Consider the following 21,040-nt stretch of genomic DNA (forward strand, 5'->3'; position numbering starts at 1 on the left):
CAGTCATCTTCCCTTGGTTTTACAAACCCCCTGGATGCCAAACCCAGATGGAGGTAAAGCACTAGTTCCTTCCACTTTTATTTTTTTTTTAAAGATTGACTTGGAACTCACAATGTAGACCGAGCTGGTCTTGAACTCCCAAAGACCTGCCTGCCTCTATCTCCCTAGTGCTGGGAGATTAAAGGCAGGCACTACCATGCCTGACTGCAGGAGTTTCTTCAAGAATAAGTTTGGTCTTTGTTAGAACACTATAGAATTAAGTTAAAGACGTTATCCTTTCAGATTGATCTAAAAGGTTCCCAAAGACCACAGATCTTGCGTGTAATTTAAATAAAGCAAGTAAGCCTTTTTAAGTTGGATTTTATAATCAAATACTTATCTAAAATAGTTCAGGCCTAATTTCTTGGGCCTCCTTAGTCTTACACAGAATACTTTATTAGTCTTATGATGACTATTTCAATATCAACCCGGGGGTTGGGGATTTAGCTCGGTGGTAGAGCACTTGCTTAGCAAGCGCAAGGCCCTGGGTTCGGTCCCCAGCTCCGAAAAAAAGAAAAAAAAAAAAAAAAAAGAAATCAAATTTCAATATCAACCCGGCACATACATTTTTCAAATGTCTCAGGCGAGCAGTCAGCCTGCAGACCCGGCTGCAGTGATCTGCACGTGGGTGGCCAGCAGAGTGAAGTCTGTGGGAACAGGGCATTGGGAACAGGGCATTTCGGGCCCTGCCCACACCTGCTGAGTCAGAATCTGCATTTTAAAAACAAAACATGGGATTCCTCCCCACACCAACCTTTCCAGGACAGCCTCTCCATTGTGAGTTCCTGCTAAGCGTCTTGAACTCCCATTTGAGTCTCATTTCCCATTGGCAAGGGTAGAGTCGAATACTACCCTCAGTGTGCACATGAAGCAGCTGGCCAGAGGGAGACCAGGAAACAATGGCTATTATTATTATTTAATGAATTCAAGGCGCTGTTCCAGCCTCCATATGGCCCCTGACTGCCACTACTTGCCAAGTAAGGCAGACAAAGCCCTCTTTCCTTGATGGTGCCAGACAGCAAGACTTTGGAGCGGCCAGCCCTGGCTGGGGTTTCCTTAGGTCCAGGTTGCCCATGGCTGGAGCAGCCACAGCCCATGGTGGGACTTCCTCTGAGATTCCAAGGCTCGCTCTGCCCTAAAGCATAACCCTGTTTCTTAATAGCACAGAAAATAACAATTCAAGTGATTCCTTTATAATTTTGTCTTATCTTTGTGTGTGTGCGTGTAATAAGTATATGATGTATATGATGTGTATGATGTGTAATATGTATATGATGTAATGACGTCTGTATGCTGGGTGCATGGGATGCCCATGGCATGTAGGGTGTATATCTACATACAAAGTGAGCGCATGTGGGTCCAGGCACTTGCTTGGGCACCTATGAATGTCAGGAGCAATCTCATCCTTTGTCTTCCACTTTGTTTGAGATGGGGTCTCCGGTCTTGCCACTGTGTCACCAGGCTAGCTGGCCAGCCTGCTTCTAGGGACCCTGTCTCCACCTCCCATCTTGCTGTAGGATGCCGAGATTGTACCAAATGGCACAAGTCTGACTTTGTGTGGATTCTGAAGACTTTAACCTACTGAGCCATCCCCCTGGTCTATAATTTGTTCCTTCATAAAAATGACATATTTTTCGTAAAAAGAAGAAACCTATGGCTTTCATCTACTCCAACATAGAGAGAGGCACTCCTGCAAAGACTGAAACCCAATAGCTTCATCCCAGAATCCTCTGCTCGTGAACACTGCTCTGATACTTAGGCAAACGTTATAAGACAAACCAAACTTTCAAGTCGTCCTGTGCCCAATTGTTAGCTTGAGATTTGCGTTTTCTTAGAAATCGCTAATCCAAAGCTGTTTTGGAGTCTGTCAGAGTCCAAAGGCTGATGTCTGTCCTTTCAGTTGGGCACTGATTGACAGAACCGTGAAGAAATGTACAGATGTCTGCAGTTCTGTGTAACTGACTCAAGCATTACAAGAGGCATGCTGGACTCTGACCTTAGGCCCAGCCCAGGGTGGGGAGAACTCAGGAATGCTTTCCCGCCTGGCACGAACCTTCAAGGTTTCCTCGAAAGTCGGGTCCAGAGTGTTCTTTTGAACTCGCGTCTTGCGTTTTCCCTGGGAGGACCTGTCAGGCAGCAGGTAGGTCTTGACATACCTAGTGGGCAGAGGCAGACGGACAAAGGGAAACCTCAACATGGGGTGGACAGACCAGGGGAGCATAATGAAGCACCAGTGGATTCTCCACAGAGCTAGGTGGACTGAGTACAAGTTATCGATAGACGATGTGCTTTGCCTGCATGATGTCCTGCTTCAATCTACACATGCGTATGCACTCACACACGCATGCACACACGAACATACAATGCATGTATGCACACACATAAGTACACACACACAAGCAAACAACAAAACCCAAACCAAACCGAACCATGGCCCAATGATACATCTCTGCAAGTATCACCTTTTGACGATAGTGATATTTCTTTTTATGTCAGTGGGGAATTTTTAAAACATGCCTTTATGAAGGGCTGGAGAGACAGCTCAGGGGGTTAAGAGCACTTGCTGCTTCACAGAGGATCTGGGCTCAGTTCCCAGCACCCACACAGTAACTCCAGTTCTATGGGGTCCCATACCCTCTCCTGGGATTTTGAATGAGAACGGCTCCCACAGGCTTATATGTTTGAATACTTGGTCCCCAGTTGGTGACCCTGCATGGGAAGGATTGGGAGGTGTGGCTGTGTTGGAGGTGTGTCCCTGGGGGCAGGTTTTGAGCTTTCAAAAGACTTGTGTCAATGCCATCTTAATCATTCAACCTCTCTCTCCCTCTTTCCCTCTCCTTCTCCCTCCCTCGTCCTCCTACTCTGACCTGTGGCTCTGGGTCAATATTGGAGCTCTCAACCGTTCCATCATAAACTCTGACCCTCTGATCTGCAACACACAACAGCAACAGACAAGCAGTTAAGACACATGGGCACTGCACACATACATGTGGCACACACACACACACACACACACACACAGGCAAAACATCCATACACATAAAAATAGATCTTCGAAAATTATTTAAGAATTGCGTGAAGGAAGATGGTCATTATTTTCCTGTATGAAATCAAACTTCCAACACCCTTTTCTGAAGGTCCCTCCTCCCCACTGATTGGCTGTAGCATCTTCGTACACATTGAATGTTTCCGTTCCTAAGTTTCAGCTCCTCTGTTGGAATTTAACTCCCACGTGATTATACTTGGAGGTGGGCCTTTGGGAGGTGGTGAGGTATGAGGGTGGCTCTGGTGCAATCCAATCTGTGCTCTTATAAAGAAGTCCTCAGAGAGCGGCCCTTCCCCGCTTCTCCCAGGGGTTGCTGGCACAGATGTCCATCTGTGAATCAGGGAGCTGGTCCTCACAGGACCTCACTAGCTTTGTGAGCACCAGGACTTCCCAGCATCCAAACCAGTAAAGGTCGCTGTCTCAGTCTCCAGCCCTCTGTGACAGCAGCTCAAATGTTCTAAAATACCCCTCGAGCATCTGTGGTGGTTTGAATATGCTTGGCCCAGGGAGTAGCACTATTTGGAGGTGTGGTCTTGTTGGAGTAGGTGTGTCTCTGTGGGTGTGGGCTTTAAGACCCTCCCCCTAGCTTCCAGGAAGCCTGTCTTCTCCCGTTTGCCTTCAGATGAAGATGTAGAACTCTCAGCTCCTCCTGTACCACGACTGCCTAGATGCTGCCATGCTCCTGCCTTGATGATAAATGGACTGAACCTCTGAACCTGGAAGCCAGCCCTGATTAAATGTTGTCCTTATAAGAGTTGCCTTGGTCGTGGTGTCTGTTCACAGCAGTAAAATCCTAAGACAGCATCCAAATCCCCATGTATGCTAAGGTCAGTGAAGCCAGACTCTGACGCCATATTGACCAATCTTTACCCTTGCATGAAGCAAAAGTACTATCAAAGTGTCACCGCTGTCTGATGCCAAAATTTCAATTAAAAAACAAACAAGCAAAAATCCGACAGCCACAATGAAAATCTAACAACTTACGGATTGCACTTCCTTCTCTTGTCTTCTCCATAGGCGAGGTTCTTACAGGTCTTGATGCATATCTCTAAGGAATGGCTGTTAACGCAGTAATGAATGGCAAATTCTATTTCTCCAGTGACATTAGCGTTGTCAAAATTACCCATCTCCGTGCAGGTACTGTTAATGCTAATTAAGCTTCCCTGAAATCAATGGCAGACATAATAAATTACTTCACAGCTAAGAAACACTTTGCAATTCCACTTTCATGATAAATCACAGCTCACGTGGGACACGCACCTGACTCGTGTTAAACCGATATTCGTACCCCCGCCCCCCGCACTTCGCTAACCTAAGCTGCCACCTGGTGACTCCTAAAGCAATGGGCCTCTTTGCCAGGCCTTGTCTCGATACATCTCAGGCTGGGAATAAAGGTCATCCCATCAAAGCCTTTATCGTGAGTCACTGGGATGGAGTAAGCCAGCTCATGTGCCATTCCGTAAGCGTAACCCTTGTGCTAGGTGGTGTCCCTGGCTGGACAGCAGACTGTAAAGCAGCAGACAGTTAGGCTGAATGGCTGAACTTGGGAGTTGGAGAGAACTGGGCCCCAGGGCTGACCCTGCTACTCACTGGCCGTGTCAAAATCTAACAGAGAAAAATAATACCGATCTCAGAGTTATGAAGAGGACTGCCTGAAATGTCTTAGGAGGGCGGACTGCAGAGATAACGATAAATTATATTTAAATTTTATGGGCACCTAAAATAAAAATGAAATTACCGTCAGATATTAGAGCAGTCTAAGCTTAAATGACGCATGAAGGTGTGTGCGTACCATAGGGTGCCTGTGCCTCAAAGATTAATTCATCTTATCGCTATTAAATTTACTTAACTGCCCCACTTAAGATGGAGCAGTCCACCTTAGCATGTTGACTTTATAGAAACAGGGAAGCCTAAATAACGTCTCCTTGTAGTTCCTAACTGGCTCCTCCGTACTCTAAAACTCTCTTGAGAAGAAACCGAGAAAGCCCACAACAGACAGCCAGGACTGGCAGAGAGTGACAAAAACCAAACCAAACATCTCAAAGGTCCTGGAACCTGAAATAGCTAATGCCAAGAATATAACCAGAATGCAAAAAAACAAAACAAAACAAAACAAAAACAAACAAACAAACAAAAACAACAACTTTAAAACTGTATACATTCAAGGACACACGGGGACAGCGAGAATGAGTGAGGATTAAAAAACGAAGACTGGGGAGATATGGAGAGAGGTGGTAAAAGAAGAGAGACAGAAGGAAGACAGAACAGCAGAGCTAAAGACTTCTAATCATCACAGCGTTTGTACTCAGCGACAAAGTACTTGCCTACAATGCAGAAGGCCCTGGGTTCTAAGCCCAGGACTGGGAAAACCCCAAGGAGCCCCTGGCCTAGGAAATCAGCCCAGGAGAAGTACTTTGCCCTCTGAACAAAGCTCTTCGTAGGCGGCTGCTAATCCTCACACAGGGGCCTTGTTGGGGCTCAGTTCTGTTTTCCCCAGAACATTAGCTGCAAGCCTTGAGCAGCAAATGGAGTCAACCTAAAGGTCCCAGCCCGAAAGAGCAGTGAAGATTGGCAGCCTGACTCCTGTAGTGCCATAGGCACTGTCTGTCTTAGACACAAAAGCCAACTCTCATCAAAGCAAAGAACGCCCACAGGTCAGTGGTCTTGGATCTCACTTGCCAGGGACCCCCCCACCCCACCCCACGAAGGCCACAAGGTCATCTGCTATCACCACAAGCAGAGTCCAGAGCCTGTCCACCTCCCAGAGGCAGAAAATCTAGGAATATTACAGCTATGAATTTTTTTTAAAGTAATAAACTCCAATCACCAAGAACACATGGAAAAGTACTATGAAGTAGGCTAGTGGGTGACAGGCAGACTTTCACCCTGGCCTGAGCCCCGCTGGCTGTGTGGTCTCTAGCAGATTCCTCTCCTCGTATTAGTCCTCCTGTTGAATACAGGCTGCTTCGAAGCCACCTCTCAGTCAACTGCAGTTTTCTTTATGGTTTTATTAGATATGAACTATCAGGCCCTTCAGAATATTCTACCTTATTTTACTGTTCACACAGTTCAAAGCATTCTATGTGCGTAGGAACCACAGTCTGTTTTCTGTTTGGCGGCTGCCAAATTTCCAAAACAATTATAAGCAACCCTGCCCTGGACATCCATGGACACACATTTGGGGCAACATCCAGGGCACTCTTTAAAAATATTTCCTGTCTATTAAATTATTCAGGAGAACCCCAGAGCTAGGAGTGAAATGCAGAGGTAAGGGGTGTGTTTGGCAAGCGAGAGGCCCTTGTGGCGGAAGCCGGGAGAAGACACCTCCAGGCTTTGGGGCACATGCGTACACCTCCAACTGCCTCCAGGGAAGACGTCACCACTTCTGTTCACCTCGTTCTCAGGTGCCTGATGCGCTGGGCTTTGCATTTTTTAGATGTCATTAACATTACCCCAAAATAATATTTTGCTTCAATTTTTCCCTGATTCCACTACTCAGGAGGTTGGGTATTTAGTTGTCTCTATGTGCTGCCCATCTCTGCGTGTAATGGAGACTTTGTAAGCCTTTTCTAGCCCAACTCCATAAAATTCTCAGAGTTGTGAATTCCTCCAGAAAGGGTCCAAACATCTTTAGACAAGAAATAACAAAGCGGTTATTTGCCTTCGGAAGTTTGAGTCCCTTAGGCAAACATTGCTTTGGTTTAAAAGAAAATGTTAAGACAACAATCTAATCTCACCATCATAAATTTGAAGGGTACACACCAGAAAAAAAAAAAAAAAAGAATCAGAAGGGAAGAGAACAGAGTTCCTTGTTGAGTTTAATCTGAGAACTATCCTTAAAAAAAGAAAAAAGGCCCACCACATTGTCTCCCTCCTCAGTGTTGTGGCCCTAACTCTTCCTAAAACACCTTTTAGAATTCATTTCCTTGTATAATGTTTATGTATGTTATACATACGTGTTCGTGTGAAGGCGCACATGCCACAGCACACACATGAAAGTCAAGAGGACAACCTGGGTGCTGTTCCTCACCTTCTGCCTTATTTACCCCAGGCTGGCTGGCCTTGAGCTTTTGGGGCAGTCTCCTGTCTCCACCTCCCATTTCACTGTAGGGGTGTTGGGATTACAGACACATGCCACAGCACCTGGCTTCATAGGGCACTGGTCATCAGGATTATAAGTTTTACCCACTGAACCTCTGCCCAACCTTAATTCTTGAAGGTTTTCCAGGCAGGGGTCAGCTATAAGGGGAGAGGAAAGGAGGACGGTGCAAATGAGAAAAAACAATTCATACAAGAGCTCAACGAGCCTGTGGTCCTATCTGATATCCCATGATCCCTGGCTTAGTTGACCTCAAGTCCCAAAGCCCCTGTAGGATTCTAGTAAACCATCTGACCCCCAGACTCTCAGGCTGCTGAGTTGTAATACTGACTAACACTGCCCACCACAGGGTCATGTGACAATGTACGGGATGAGAAGCTATGGGTGCAGGACACATAGTCTGGCAGTTACCAAGGGTCACTTGAATGACAGATGCTGCTCAGAGGGCTTGGGAATTACACTCTAATGAACAGCTGGTGAAAGGCAGGAAAGTGAAATACATTCTATGGAGAGGATGCTAAGGAGATGATAAACTTGGAGCTTGAAAGGCCCGTGACAAAGCCGGAAGAAGTCCCTTAATGGGCTGAGTCTGCCACTGGTGCTTTGCTCTTGGCATCCCACCTTCTGGAATCATGAATTTCTACCATTTTCTTTTTTCCTATTCTTTTTTTCGGAGCTGGGGATCGAACCCAGGGCCTTGTGCTTCCTAGGCAAGCGCTCTACCACTGAGATAAATCCCCAACCCCTTCTACCATTTTCAAATTACCAAGTCAGTGGTGTTTTGAGATAGCAACACAAAACAGATGAGAGTTACAGTTAACTGAGGCCTCACTCATGTCCCCTCATCAAATTTCTAGGCATTTGGTTTTGTTTAGTAAATGAATACATAGTTGATCCCCACTCAGAATCTAGAATCTAGAATAGTTGATCTCCATCCAGAATCTAGGATCTGGAATAGTTGATCCCCATCCAGAATTTAGAATCTGGAATAGTTGATCCCCACTCAGAATCTAGAATCTAAAATGATTGATCTCCATCCAGAATCTAGAATCTGGAATAGTTGATCTCCATCCAGAATCTAGAATCTGGAAGAGTTGACCCCAGTCCAGAGTCTAGAATAGTTAATCCCTATCTAGAAACTGAACAGATTTTAAACATTATAAAGCCATCTTGAAAAAAAGAACAAAATAGGAAGTCTTATACCTCAAAACTTACAAATAAGACATGGTAGTCTAGGCATGAGGACAGACCTGGTGACCAGGGGGAACTGAGTCCAGAACAGGGAGCATGCTCATAAGACTCGGTGAGACAAAATGACCAAGTCTTTATAGAAAGGATAGTCATTTTAAAGGGGACACTGTGTTGACTAAATAGCCACATAGAATTAACCTCAACCTGTGCGTGGTACCAAATGGCCAGTCAGGGGACAGGTGAAAACATCAACAAAATCTTACTAAAGCTTCTAGACAGAATAGGACAATATCTTCACAGCCCATGAAGATATAAACCACAGGAATACCCACAGAAGAAAATCTTGATAAAAGAGACCATCACACCTTAAAACACTTCCGCTGGGAGTGGGGGTACATACCTTTAATCCTAGCACTTGGGAGGCAGAGGGAGGGAGACCTCTGTGAGTACCAGGACAGTAGTGTGGTCTACATAGGTTAGAGGCCAGCCAGGGCTATATACAGAGACCTTATCTCAAGACAAAACGAAACAAACTTTAAAACTTCTTCTCAAGACCCACCACAGTTTTGTTACTGTTCTGGTTTGCTTTCTGTGGCTACGATAAAATCCACAACCTAGAGCAGCTTTGGGAGGAGAAGTCTATTTCAGCTTCTAGGCCACAGTCCATCGGAAGAGGGCATGGCAGGAGCTTAAGGCAGGAACCAGGAGACAGGAACTGAAGCAGAGGTTGTAGAAGCACGCTGCCTGGTATTTTGCTCAGCCTGCCTTCTGATACAACCCAGGACCACCCACCCACAGGGAACACCACCCACAAAGGACTGGACCCCCCCTTTGGACATTTGTCAAGAAAATGCCCAACAGACTTGCCCATGGACCAATCTGATGGAGGCAGGTCCTTAGTTGGGATTCCTTTTCAGACGACTCCATTTTGTATCGAGTTGACAAAAACAAATCTGTGGGGTTGGGGATTTAGCTCAGTGGTAGAGCGCTTGCCTAGGAAGCGCAAAGCCCTGGGTTCGGTCCCCAGCTCCGAAAAAAAGAACCAAAAAAAAACAAACAAACAAACAAAAAAAACCAAATCTGCACAGTGACCGATCACTTTCCGAACGTATACAGATGTTCTCAACAAGGTGGCATTTTTAAAAAGGTGAGAAGCCAGCCCCAACCTATTTTCAGGCATTCCTTATCTCCAAACCTAACTGAAAATCACCTCCAGGCTCTACTGTTACCCTCTGACTACAAGGAAACAGTCTAGTCCTTCCCTGTGTCTTAGATACTTACCTATTAATATCAACTTATGGAGGAAAGTGCATAGGGGCCTTACAGTTTCAGAGGGTGAGTTCATGACCATCTTTACTGGGAAGGAGCATGGCAGGAGGCAGGCAGGCAGGCAGGCAGGCATAGCACTGGAGCAGTAGCTGAGAGCTTACATCTGATCCACAAGCGTGAGGCCGGGAGAACTAACTGGGAATAGCACAGGTTTCTGAAACCTCAAAGTTCAAGCCAGTGACACTCCTCCTCTGACCAGGCCACACCTCCTAATCCTTCCCAAACAGTTCTACCAAGGAGGACCAAGCGTTCACATGGCCCCATGGGGGGCATTCACATTCAATGTGCCACACCTTGTCTACTGGGCCAGCCAGATCCTGTCTGGTTGGTTTTCTTCCCTTTTGCTGGGGATTCAACACAGCTACTTCTCTGGGTCCTGATATCTTGATAACCACACATCTTATATCAACAGTATTGGGACTAGACTCACATGTCTCAAGCCTCCAGAGAAGACAGTGCTGTGTGTCGGACTGGATGGAGGAGTGTCTTGCTTCAAAACAGGGCTGGGAGGGTGTCTGGGATCTTCTTGATGGAATGCTTTCAGAATATCGGGTGTGCTGGTCTTCTGGAGAGAGTAAACACAAACATCATAGCCCTCATCCCCATCTGACTCAGAGTTCAGCAAACCCGGCCAGCAGGCAAGCCCGGCCTGCATGTGTGAACTGCTGTCTCTTACACACAACCTTCTAGTGCTTGAGTTGGGAGACATGTGTTTGGATTTTACACACCCTATACACCGGCAGGGCCCTGAGGCAGAGTCACTGGGGGTAGTCATACGCATTTGACAGGTGGGCTGTTTTGGAATACAAATAGTGTTGAAGAAGTTTTAATTCTGCTTTTAATAGTGATCATGACAGGTAACTATGTGAAATATAGTATTCATGCTGATAAACAATTTTACTTCTAATGTGGACATAAGTAGGGCAAAAGCACCTTTAAGTTGTATTTACTCCTTGTTTCTTTTGCTAGTGACTGATACTTCTTCCGTAAAAACACGGCAGTGCTTCTTAGTGCTAACCACTAACCTCAGGGGACGGTTTCAGTTGAAGCCAGTTGAAGTAAAATAAAATGGCTATTCTGGTCCCCAGTTGTCCCATGCTGAGAGTGTGGTCACAGGGGACATGCATGCAGTGGTGTCTACACGGCAGGGCTGTCTGTCCAGTCCCTCCTGCACTTTCTTGCTCAGGTTCCACAATTCTCACAACTCAGCAGCCAGCCTCTGGCCGCTGACTGCCTGAGAAGCCTCTAGTCCACAGCTCATGCAGCGGGGGAGGGGCATGCTGGGGCTGTCACGTGACACCTACACTCAGAATGTCAACTGTGAGGCCTGCGGGGGTGGGGTGGGGAACTTGGGATTCCCTGCATGGGGCCACATGTGCCTCTCCTGGCAGGAGCTGGGAGGGGAGGGGCTGGAACATTGGCCTACCCCTTCTGACCACACCATCCTCTGCTGTCTCTCCACCCGATGTCTCCATCTTTAGAGGAGACAGATTCTTCAGAGCTGCTTCAAGGATAACACTAAACATCAACCAGGCCTCTCTACAGGGGACAATGCCTGGCTTGTGATTAGCCTTCAGTCAGTGCCTCCATCACACCAGCCTGATCTGACTGCTCAGTGTCGTTCTTCTGGGGTCCCCTCCCTTGCCACCACTCCTCCAGGCTTTCACTTGTCCTCACAGGGGAAACGGAAACAGCCTAAGTAAGACATTAGCGTCATCTAAACCCAGCTTCGACTCCTGGCACCTTCTCTCCCTAGCTATGAGCTGCTGGATGTGTTGGCTGGCCTCTGAGAAAAGCTCAGGTGTTTGATCATGGTCACGGGAGCAAGTGTCACCTCTCTGTGATAAACTAGGCAACGAAGGCGCCGTCTGCCCAGGACGAAGCGCTTTGGAAATGGACCTTTCGCTAGCACTGAAGAAAAGAGGTTGGCTCCAGGGACGCCACTGTGAGTCACTTGTTTGCGCTTGGGAATTTCAAAACCCCTGCTGAGTACATCTCAAATCTTAGAGACACAAGCCATCGGAAAAGCACCAGCATCTGCAGTCCCTTATCACCCAGAAGCTCAGCAGAAATGCCCCAGAGCCTCCGAATCTCTTTCCCAGGGAGGACTCTGATGTGGGAGTCTGCATTCCAAACCAAGATGAGACCAGTTCAAGCACAGCATTCTCATCTCTGGGTAGAAGCCCTAACTTGTCTAAGCCTCCATGTCTCTCACTGTAAAACAGGGCTGTATTTAATACCCATTTTTGTAGGGTTGACAGTCATGTAAAGCTCTGTATACAGAGTCTAGCACATCGTAACAAATGCTGACACTTAGAGAATCTATCTGGGAGACTTAGACGGCAGGTTAGAGACCGCAGTTTCTCACTGGCCGCATACAGGGCTCCATGCTGGGCAAACAGAGATCCCCACCATCTTCATTTTTACCAAGAGGCATCCTGGGCTCAGGCAGAAGGCAGCAGATAGAGGCAGGATGGGAGGTCTCTAGAGCAGGGGCTCTCATCCTTCTTCATGCTGTGATCCTTTAATACAGTTCCTCGTGCTGGGGTGACCACCTCCAACCATAAGATTATTTTTGTTGCCATTTCATAACTGTAATTTTGCTGTGGCTATGAATCATAATATATTTTTGGAGATGGAACTTTGCCAAAGGGGTCAAGACTCACAGGTTGAGAGCCACTGCTATAGAGTATGTTCCAGAAGGAAGGAGGGCTAAGCTCACCACTGTCTCAGAAAAGGACAGTCACAGTCTGGGGACAACTCAGCTGGAGCCCACAGTCACAGGGGAGGGACATGGGCCCTGTAGAGCTCAGCAGGTCAAACACAATTGGGCTGGACTGGAACCAAGGCACTCTCTGGAGTTCGTGCACCTGCTTTTGGCATAGCCCACACGGCAGGAAGCAGAGTGGTGGCTCCCCTAGCAGTTCTCCTTCCCCAGGAGCCCTCTTGCTTTAGATCACAGGGCAGGAGCAACCCTCTCACTTGCCCATGCATGTGCAGAGTTTGTTTTTCTTTCCACCAGAGGTCCAGGCAGAGGTTCTTTGCCTTGAATCGAAGGAAGAAGGCCTCCTAATCATGCAAGAGACTTGCAGACCCCAGAAAACGGCAGGTCAGCCTGCAGGCAAGGCCTGCTTTTGGTGCGGCACAGAGAGGCAGCCTTGGGAGCTTGGGTCAGGTTAAAGCCTACCCCCGATATGAACAATTCTCTGTGCTGATCTAGAATCATTCTTCTTTTTCTCTTTTCCATGGAGGAAGAGTCTCACATTGTTTCTCAGGCTGACTTCCAGCTCCTTGACTGAGATGCGCCTCCTGCCTTAACCTCCCCAATAACTGGGAATACGGACACAAACTGTTGCATCCGACTTGGATCTTAATTTCTGTGCCTCCTTGGGTCAGGCGTGCCTGAATACAGACTGTATATAATTAGGTTTTCCTGACTGATTAAGGTTTCCTATCAAAAGAAAATGCAGAAGACAAGCCAGAACAGTGCCTACCCTGGACGTGACGTTGACGGCAGTGTCTGACTGGCTCCGCCTCTCCGTGTGGCCCATACATTGCCTGGGGTCCATGGCCAGAAGATGCTTCTCAGAGGTCATGTCATTCTGGGACTTGGAGAGCTCTAGGAGACAAGAGGTGACAGTCGAGAGCAACAAGTTTTGCCAAGACCAGAGGGAGTCCTTTTGGGGGGGTTCCCCACCACCCACAGGTCCTAGGGCCCCGAAAGGCCACACAAAAGATGACCAGGCCAGGGTAGCAGATCCACATGGCAGAACAAAGGACACCAGGGTGACTGTGTCAGAGGAAAGGCTGGACCCTTTGAAGGTCCGACTGGTCACGTGCTCAGGGGCAGCCGCTGTCAGGGTGAGGTTGAAACCTCCTACTCAGCTTCCCTGCATCCCAACCACCTGTCCAGACATGAGTAGCTGGCTTTTAGGGGTTCCTGACAGAGACTGTTGACAAACTACTTTCTCTCATGACCATTGGAGGGCAGTAAGATTTAAGATGGCCTTTTCCTTCAGGAACTACGCCCTGGAAAGATCACTTAAGCTTTGGATTCCTCAGTATGACAGCATCCAGCCATTTGGCTTCTGTGGGCTCTGTCGGATGGGGAATTGTCTTGGGACACACATTCAAATGACAAGGAACAAAGTATGGGGGGTGGACCTCAATCGAGTGGTAGCCCCAGCTTTCAGCCAGCCTCTCCCTTAAACCCCACCTCCCTTCCCAGAGTCACCCTCAACTGTCTCCATAGCTGCACTCTCTAGAGAGAAGATGTGAATTACCTATGTGATTCTAAAGTCTTTCCTTAACCACACCACATAAGAAACAGGTGATGACATTATGTTTTAGCTCTGCATTTCATTCGACATTCAGTTTATTAAGATAGGTCATGAATATTGAAATTACCTATGAGATCACTTACCAACTACACCATATCTCTGAAACCTACACCTAGGGTACATCTCACTCCGGCTACCCTCCTTGCGGGGCTCCCTTGGGAACGCATGAGCAGTGTTCCAGGTCAGGCCCCTGTCTGCTGGTCCACACACAGAGACATTGCTGGGAAGAGCCCAGGCTAATGCTGCCTGCTGGCTGGCTGCTGTCATCTGCACTGTCCAGGAGAGCCTTGGAGGTCCCCCTTCCTAGACCTACCTCCCAAGGCCAGAGCACCCAGTTTGCCACCCACCTCATTTCCCAGCCTTTCTTCTGAGAACCCCTCCATCCTAGTGTTCTCAAGTCTACCACCCAGAAGCATCTTGCCGGGCATCGGGTGATGCCAGCAATGGGAAAAGAGTAGCGTACGGTGGAGACGCTAGTCTGCAGCAGACTGGATGTGGAGAGCGCAAAAGGCTCTCGTGTCTGGCTGTGGAAGGAACTGTCTGTCATCGGTCTGTTCCCACAATCCTATCCTGTGACCGTACCTATTTGGTCCATTACAAGATCTTGACTTAAAGTAGAGAAAAACCCTGAGAAGTCTGGAGTTCTGACAAGTAGCTTTCCACATCAGTCTGATAGGTGGACGGAGTGAAGGACCAGAAAGAAACACAGAATGCTCCCAAGTAGGAATCAAGGGCCTCTTCCTCTGCTAAAGGGGCCCAGCAGGCGGCCATTGTGAGATCCTTATGGGTTTGATAAAGGACTGGAGTCTCTCATTTCGTCCAGCTACTTTGGACAATACTGGCAGCCAGAGGGTGTCACTCTGGGTCATTATCCTCAAACCCCATGGTTCCAAACCAGCTTTAGCATCCTGGGCCACTAGTCCTCAGATAGCCCTGGGCTCTTCACAAGTCCACCCCTGAAGGGCCCAGGTACTGATCTCTCCTCACTAAGGTCGAGCTATCTTCTGTACCCGCTTTGCAGGAAACAGACGAGAAGGACACACAAAACATCAGAACACCATTGGGGGTCAACACCAATAAACGCTACTCATCCAAGGCAGGTGGCTTTGGCTGTCCCTGTCAATGGCTGATGGCAAGCCAAGGACCACGGCTGCCTGTCACAGTTGACTTTCCGTATCCGAGGACAGCTACCTCACTCACCCCTTCTGAAGATCCATCCGTTCCCGCTACCTACCCAGACAAGTCTCACCTGACGGAGGTGTGTAGAGAGGGCTGCAGCAGGCAGACCTCTGTGTTAGGGCAACCATGCTGTGACACAGGTGCCCTGTCTCTTTGGATTTTGGAGACTGAGGGATCTCAGTGTGGGGATTAATCCTGAGATACAGGTTCCATAGTAGCCTTGGACTGAGGGATGTGAACTGGAATTTCCAGAAAGAAGTCTGGCTTGTGTTAAATATCCTGCAAGGTTGACTGACTGATTAAAATTAGTCTGTGATTGTAGAAAGTTTGAATGTTGCAGGTCCAGAGCCAAATTATCTTGGGCTATCTTTGGTTTCCTTAGCAGATAGTCATTGCCAACCTCCATGTGTAACCTAATACCCATCCTTGTGACTGAGGTAAATCCTTTTGGATATATGCACTAGCTTCCCTTGACCCAAAGGCTATGAATGCCATCAGATAACATCTGGGCCTATAACAGATCCCCCAGTTAGCTGTCACCCACCTGTCTTCATGTTCCCCGTGAATTTCAAAAGTGTTTTTGACTTAGACTTTCCTCATGTTATTACCACTGATTCTCTTAAAACTTATACCACCTTTGGTTGTGGTGTTTGGGGCAACCAGGGCCGCTCATCTTTGGCTCCAGAAAAAACAAAAAACAAAAACCAAAAAATGTTCTTTACTTCCTTGAAGTGAGAGCCATGTCTTTGCATTGATGGAGAATTCACATAAGCCATATGGACTTGGGCAGGGGACTGATTTAGAGGCTGCCGTGGGACCAGCACCAGCTGTCACAGCTAGGCTGATGCCCGCAGAGGGGTAAAGAGGCCCACAAAATTCAGCGGATTTCCTCCTCCTGAAAGAGACCCGGGACAGCCTACTGCTTATCTGAAGAGCAGGGCTTTCATTTCATCTGTCTGTGTGACAGAGCTCGTGTGGAACCCAGAAACTAACTTAAATCAGACTGTACGGTTGGCTCGGAGCCAACGGCAGCAAGCCCATCCGAGGGCAGCAAGCCCATCCACGGGCAGCCAGGGAAAGGGCGTGGCAAATGGAAGACAAAGAGGGAGCAGAGAAAGAGAAACGTGTGCCCAGTGTCCATGTGGACCTGCTCTAAACACTGCCCAGAGTGAAAGAAGCAGAAACAGGTAAAAAGCTCATCTGGAGAGAAGAAACTCTGAAAGTGATGGGGGTGCCAAGGCAAGCCTGAGTTAATTGCACCCCCAAATGAGGGGAAGATGGGGGATCACTAACTACCACCTGCAGGGAAGTTTTCCAGGGAGAAGAACGACAAATGGCAGGTACTGGGTTCTGGCAGCTAGAAAGGCCCTGGTTTTAGATCGCTTGCAAGGTACTTTTGTGTTCATTCCTCTGGAATCCTTTGTGCTGCTGAGCTGGCAGGTTCGGGCAAGACAAGCAGGAGTCAGAGCGAGGTTGACAGACTGAAATGGCTCCTGCCTTCCACAGGGAGCTAGAGGCTGCTCTATCGACCCCTGGCTGAGGCTGCCTGGGCTGGCCTGCACGGGGTGGGGGTGGAGGTGAGGTGCAAGGTGGGGGTTGGGGGAGAACACGTCCTGAGAGTTACTTACTTCTCATCTGCGTGGTGACAGACAGAAACAAGTTTTCCACGGACTTATTAAACCCTCTGAAGTGGCCAAGTTCCTGTAACTAAAATAGAAACAGGAGACTGTGTGGTTACATCACCAGAGGTCTTGGCCCCACCGCCTCCAGGCCGCCAGCCTCCAAACACTGCAGGAGGTGAGGTGGGAAGGTGCGTGGGCGTGGGCGTGGGCATATGCCTGTGTGTCTGGAGGGGTCAGGGCACGGCCCCCAGGAAATAGGCATCCCTGGCACGCTGCCATCTTCCTCTGGGTTTTGCAACCTCTTTAAAGGATGGAACATTATCAACAGTCTGTTCACAAGATAACAACTACCTCTCAGATGTAATGACTGACATTGGCTCAAAGATGGCACTCAGCTAATTACTGCCTGTTTGACTTCCTTCGTCTTCTAGCCCTACCCAAATCCCATGTAGAAGGCAGAGAATGCAGGCGACACGGTGGCTGATGGTACTGTAGGGACAGGGTGGCCAACCTGAACACAAAGAGCTCTCCCTCCCAAAAGGGAACAATGAAAAAGAAGTGACAGTAACTTTGTCAAGGTCTCATCCATCCATCTACCTATTCATCCATCTGTTCACTATTTACTCATTGATTTCTATACCTTCCCATTCATCTGGGCATTTGTCTACCTATCCATCTATCCAATGTCCATCCATCCATCTGTCTATCCATCCACCCAGTTTCTACTTGTCTATCCACTGCTTTACTTAAAATTCCATGTACTCATCTATTGACCCACCAGTCCATTTATTCATCTGTCTGTCCACCCATTTATCTGCCCATCTGTCTGTCCGTCCATTCGTCTACCCATCCATCCAGAGATCATCTATTCATACCCACTCACCCTCCATTTGTCTACCTCCTCACCATCCATTCATTCAACTATCTACCCACACACCAATCTGTTTATCCATCCTTCCAGTGTCCATCCATTCACCCAAAAATATGTGCTGAGAACATAATTATAGGGGAAAACAGACTAGGACTGTGAGACACCCCAGGGTGTCTGTGAATTTGGAAAAAGGTGAAAGTGTTTTTGTTATGTGTGTTTTCCCGTGTAAGACATAATTGTTCCCTTTGATGCACACACAAATTGATGAAGATAACCAAAGCCTTACAATTCCATGGCACTCAGTTTCCAAGTACACACAGACACCATTCTGCATGGGAGACAAGTCAGAGAAAGAATTATTTCTGCTTCTCAGGTGGAAAGCCAAGAAAACTCCGAGATCACACAGCTGAGTGCTTTGGGTGGAAATGGTTCTGGTACCCCTGGCACATACAAATAAGAAGACACATTCTCATTCTAGCGCGTGCACACACAACACACACACACACACACACACACACACACACACACACCTGCCCTACGCACATGCCAGATGCACACACACGTAAAGGCGGGAACAAACACCAGAGACAAGGATCAGGACAAGATGTCTCGGGGTTCAAGCAGAAGGAGCCAGCTGAGACTGCAGATGGTCCTTGGCCACAGAAAGAAATGAAAATCTCCTCTCCACCTCCAGCGCCAGTTAAGTCAGAGACACACACTGCAAGGCTGTTGAGTCAACTGTCCAGCATGCTCGCCCGGCATGCTCGCCTGGCCTTCCTCCCCACTTCCCACCCAGGTACTCAGACAGACAAGTTACCCTGCTAGGGCTGCCGCCGCACTGGCTCTCACTGAGAGGTGGTGGCGTCGGAGGGACCACAGAGATTTTGCTGCTAAGGAGAAACACAAGAAAAATGGGTTAGAACTACTTAAGGCTTACAGATTTACAAATGTCTGAGTTTATCATTTCAAGTTCTTGCTTTGCGTCATTTTTAAGAAAATGACGTGGCAGTGGCACTGCTTGTTGCTGCTTCTCTGTGCGCTGTGCCTGAGTATGGACGTGAGGACGTCACCGCCTTCAGCCCAGGCATCCACTTCTCCAGCACATTCTGAAGCCACTGGGGGACCTTGGCTCTCCCTCTGAGCTGCTCTTGGACCCAGGCTTCATATGTGGAGTCCTATTTGGACTATTGTATTCCTAGTGCAATCCACACCAGCACAAGAGCCAAAATGGGAAAAGAAAAGAAAAAAAAACTCAACAATGTGAGAAAAACTGCAAGCACGAGCTGAGAGAAATAAGAACAAATGTGGGAAGGGAAAATAAAAAAAGTAGAAAGTGGATGTGCTCACACGCCTGTAATCTCTGTGCTGGGTAGGCTGTGGCAAGAAGCTTGCCAGCAACCCCTGGACAGCCTGGACTACACAACAATGACCAGACCACGGGGCTATACGGAGAGACAAGGAGGAAGAGAAAGGGAGAGGAGGAGGTCGAAGGGGGAAGAGGAGGAAGAGGAAGATGAGGATGAAGAGGAGGGAGAGGAGGATGAAGAGGAGGAGGGGGAGAGGAGGTTCTAAGTTCTGAGACTGGATACATTTCATCATGAACCATGGGAACTCTCAGTGACAGCCACTAAGCTCAGCAGAACAGGGTGTGTGACCTGCTGCATCAAGGCTGCCAGAGACTCAGAAGTCTGTGCAAAGATGTTAACTTCTCTCAGAACACTGGTTCAACATTTTTAACTTCAAAAGTGTTATGAGGTACGTTCCCAACCAGGGAAGATGCCAGAGAAAGGAAGGAAAGTGGAAGCAACCGCTTGGTTTAGGATGGTGTCAGGCGCACCATCCAAGACAGTTCACTCTACAGCCTCTCGGGGGAATTTGAGGGGGACGATAGTACGTGTAAACACAGGACAGCTAGAGGGCTCCTCAGGAGAACCTAGAAGCTCCTCTCGACCTTTTCCAGGAACTTTATAATTTAAGTCATGTTCCAGAGCAGTGACCTCTGAAGGTCAGGGATGTATGAGTTCTTTCAGGTGTCCTCTGAGCTCCTGCTGACGTGGGACTCTCTGTCCTGCACTCACCTCTGCCTCTGATAAGATTGCAGGAGCCTCGCCCCAGCGGTCTCACGTCTGCCTGGGGGAGAGACAAGCCAAGGGCAGTCAGTACCAAGAACAAACTGTAGGTGACACAAACCCAGCAATCGATATATTCAAATTGTTTTAATATAACTTCTTGTTATTAAAAAGAGATCTTTGGGGGATGACAGAAATGCTCAAAAATCAGATGGCGGAGGCAGGTAAAGGCACTACCCCCAAATCTGCCAACCTGAGCTTCATCCCCCCCAGATCCACATGGCTCAGGGGACAGAAGACTCCTGAAACCTGTTTCTGGTCACTACACATGTGCTTGGTACATTCACGCATGTGTACATGCATGCACACACACACACATACATACACATATACACATACACATACACACACGCACATACACACACATACATACACATACACACAGACACAGACACAGACACACACACACACACACACACACACACACACACACACACACACACACTACTTAGGGCTGGAGAAATGGCTCCCACCACCCACATGGCAGTTCACAACCATCTACAACTCCAATCTCAGGCTATTCAATAATGTCTTCTGGCCTCTGTAGGCATGCATGTGGAATGCAGACTTCTATACAGACAAAACACTCATACATATAAAAAATAAACATAAAAATATAGATGTGGGATTATTGTACAGCTTTCCATCCACTGGACAACTGTTGACTTGTTAACAGCCCTGGCCACCTACCCACCCACTCATACACTTCAATCCATCATGTCTGGGAATGTCTGCTTCAATTAGAAGTTAATGTTGAATCAGATTTTCTAAATCTGGGCAATTTGAAACAATCCTTCAAGTTCCTTGGTACCTTTCCCCCAGGAAACACTGCATAATTGAATGTATCCCTTGAAATGACCCTTGTGACGAAGACTTAACCTAATCTCTTTTAAAAACATAATCTCCTTAAGTCTAGCAGAGTAACTAATTAACTTTCCTAAATCAGACTGCACCTGCCCTTTCTGTTCCATGATGTATTAAACCCTCTCAAATAAATCTGTCTGTCCATGTTTCGTGACCTCAGTAGTTCTTGGCTACCAGCATGGGGGTGGGGAGTTGGGGGGTGTGGCAGCATGGTAGTAGGTTTGCAGCTCAAGGAGACATCTAGAGCCTCTACGCAGCCCAACTCATCAGGCCAGGGCTCTGGGAGGTCAGGGTAGCTCTTGTGTGGTTTGGAAGATTTTAATTCATGTCA

General features: G+C 47.8%; 1 protein-coding gene across 1 annotated transcript in view; it reads right to left on the reverse strand.

The window, feature by feature from the left end:
- Sytl3 (synaptotagmin like 3) overlaps positions 1 to 21,040 on the reverse strand; it is a 69,147-nt gene that overhangs the window by 7,181 nt on the left and 40,926 nt on the right. The window contains exons 5-11 of the mRNA XM_032894738.1: positions 19,795 to 19,846; positions 18,534 to 18,603; positions 16,852 to 16,930; positions 13,199 to 13,323; positions 10,135 to 10,269; positions 4,070 to 4,248; positions 2,093 to 2,195 (exon numbers count right to left, since the gene is read on the reverse strand). Coding sequence (XP_032750629.1) covers positions 2,093 to 2,195; positions 4,070 to 4,248; positions 10,135 to 10,269; positions 13,199 to 13,323; positions 16,852 to 16,930; positions 18,534 to 18,603; positions 19,795 to 19,846 — 743 coding nt within the window. The remainder of the gene's footprint in view (positions 1 to 2,092; positions 2,196 to 4,069; positions 4,249 to 10,134; positions 10,270 to 13,198; positions 13,324 to 16,851; positions 16,931 to 18,533; positions 18,604 to 19,794; positions 19,847 to 21,040) is intronic.

This window comes from Rattus rattus, chromosome 2 (genome assembly GCF_011064425.1).
Source record: "Rattus rattus isolate New Zealand chromosome 2, Rrattus_CSIRO_v1, whole genome shotgun sequence".
Lineage (NCBI taxonomy): Eukaryota > Metazoa > Chordata > Mammalia > Rodentia > Muridae > Rattus > Rattus rattus.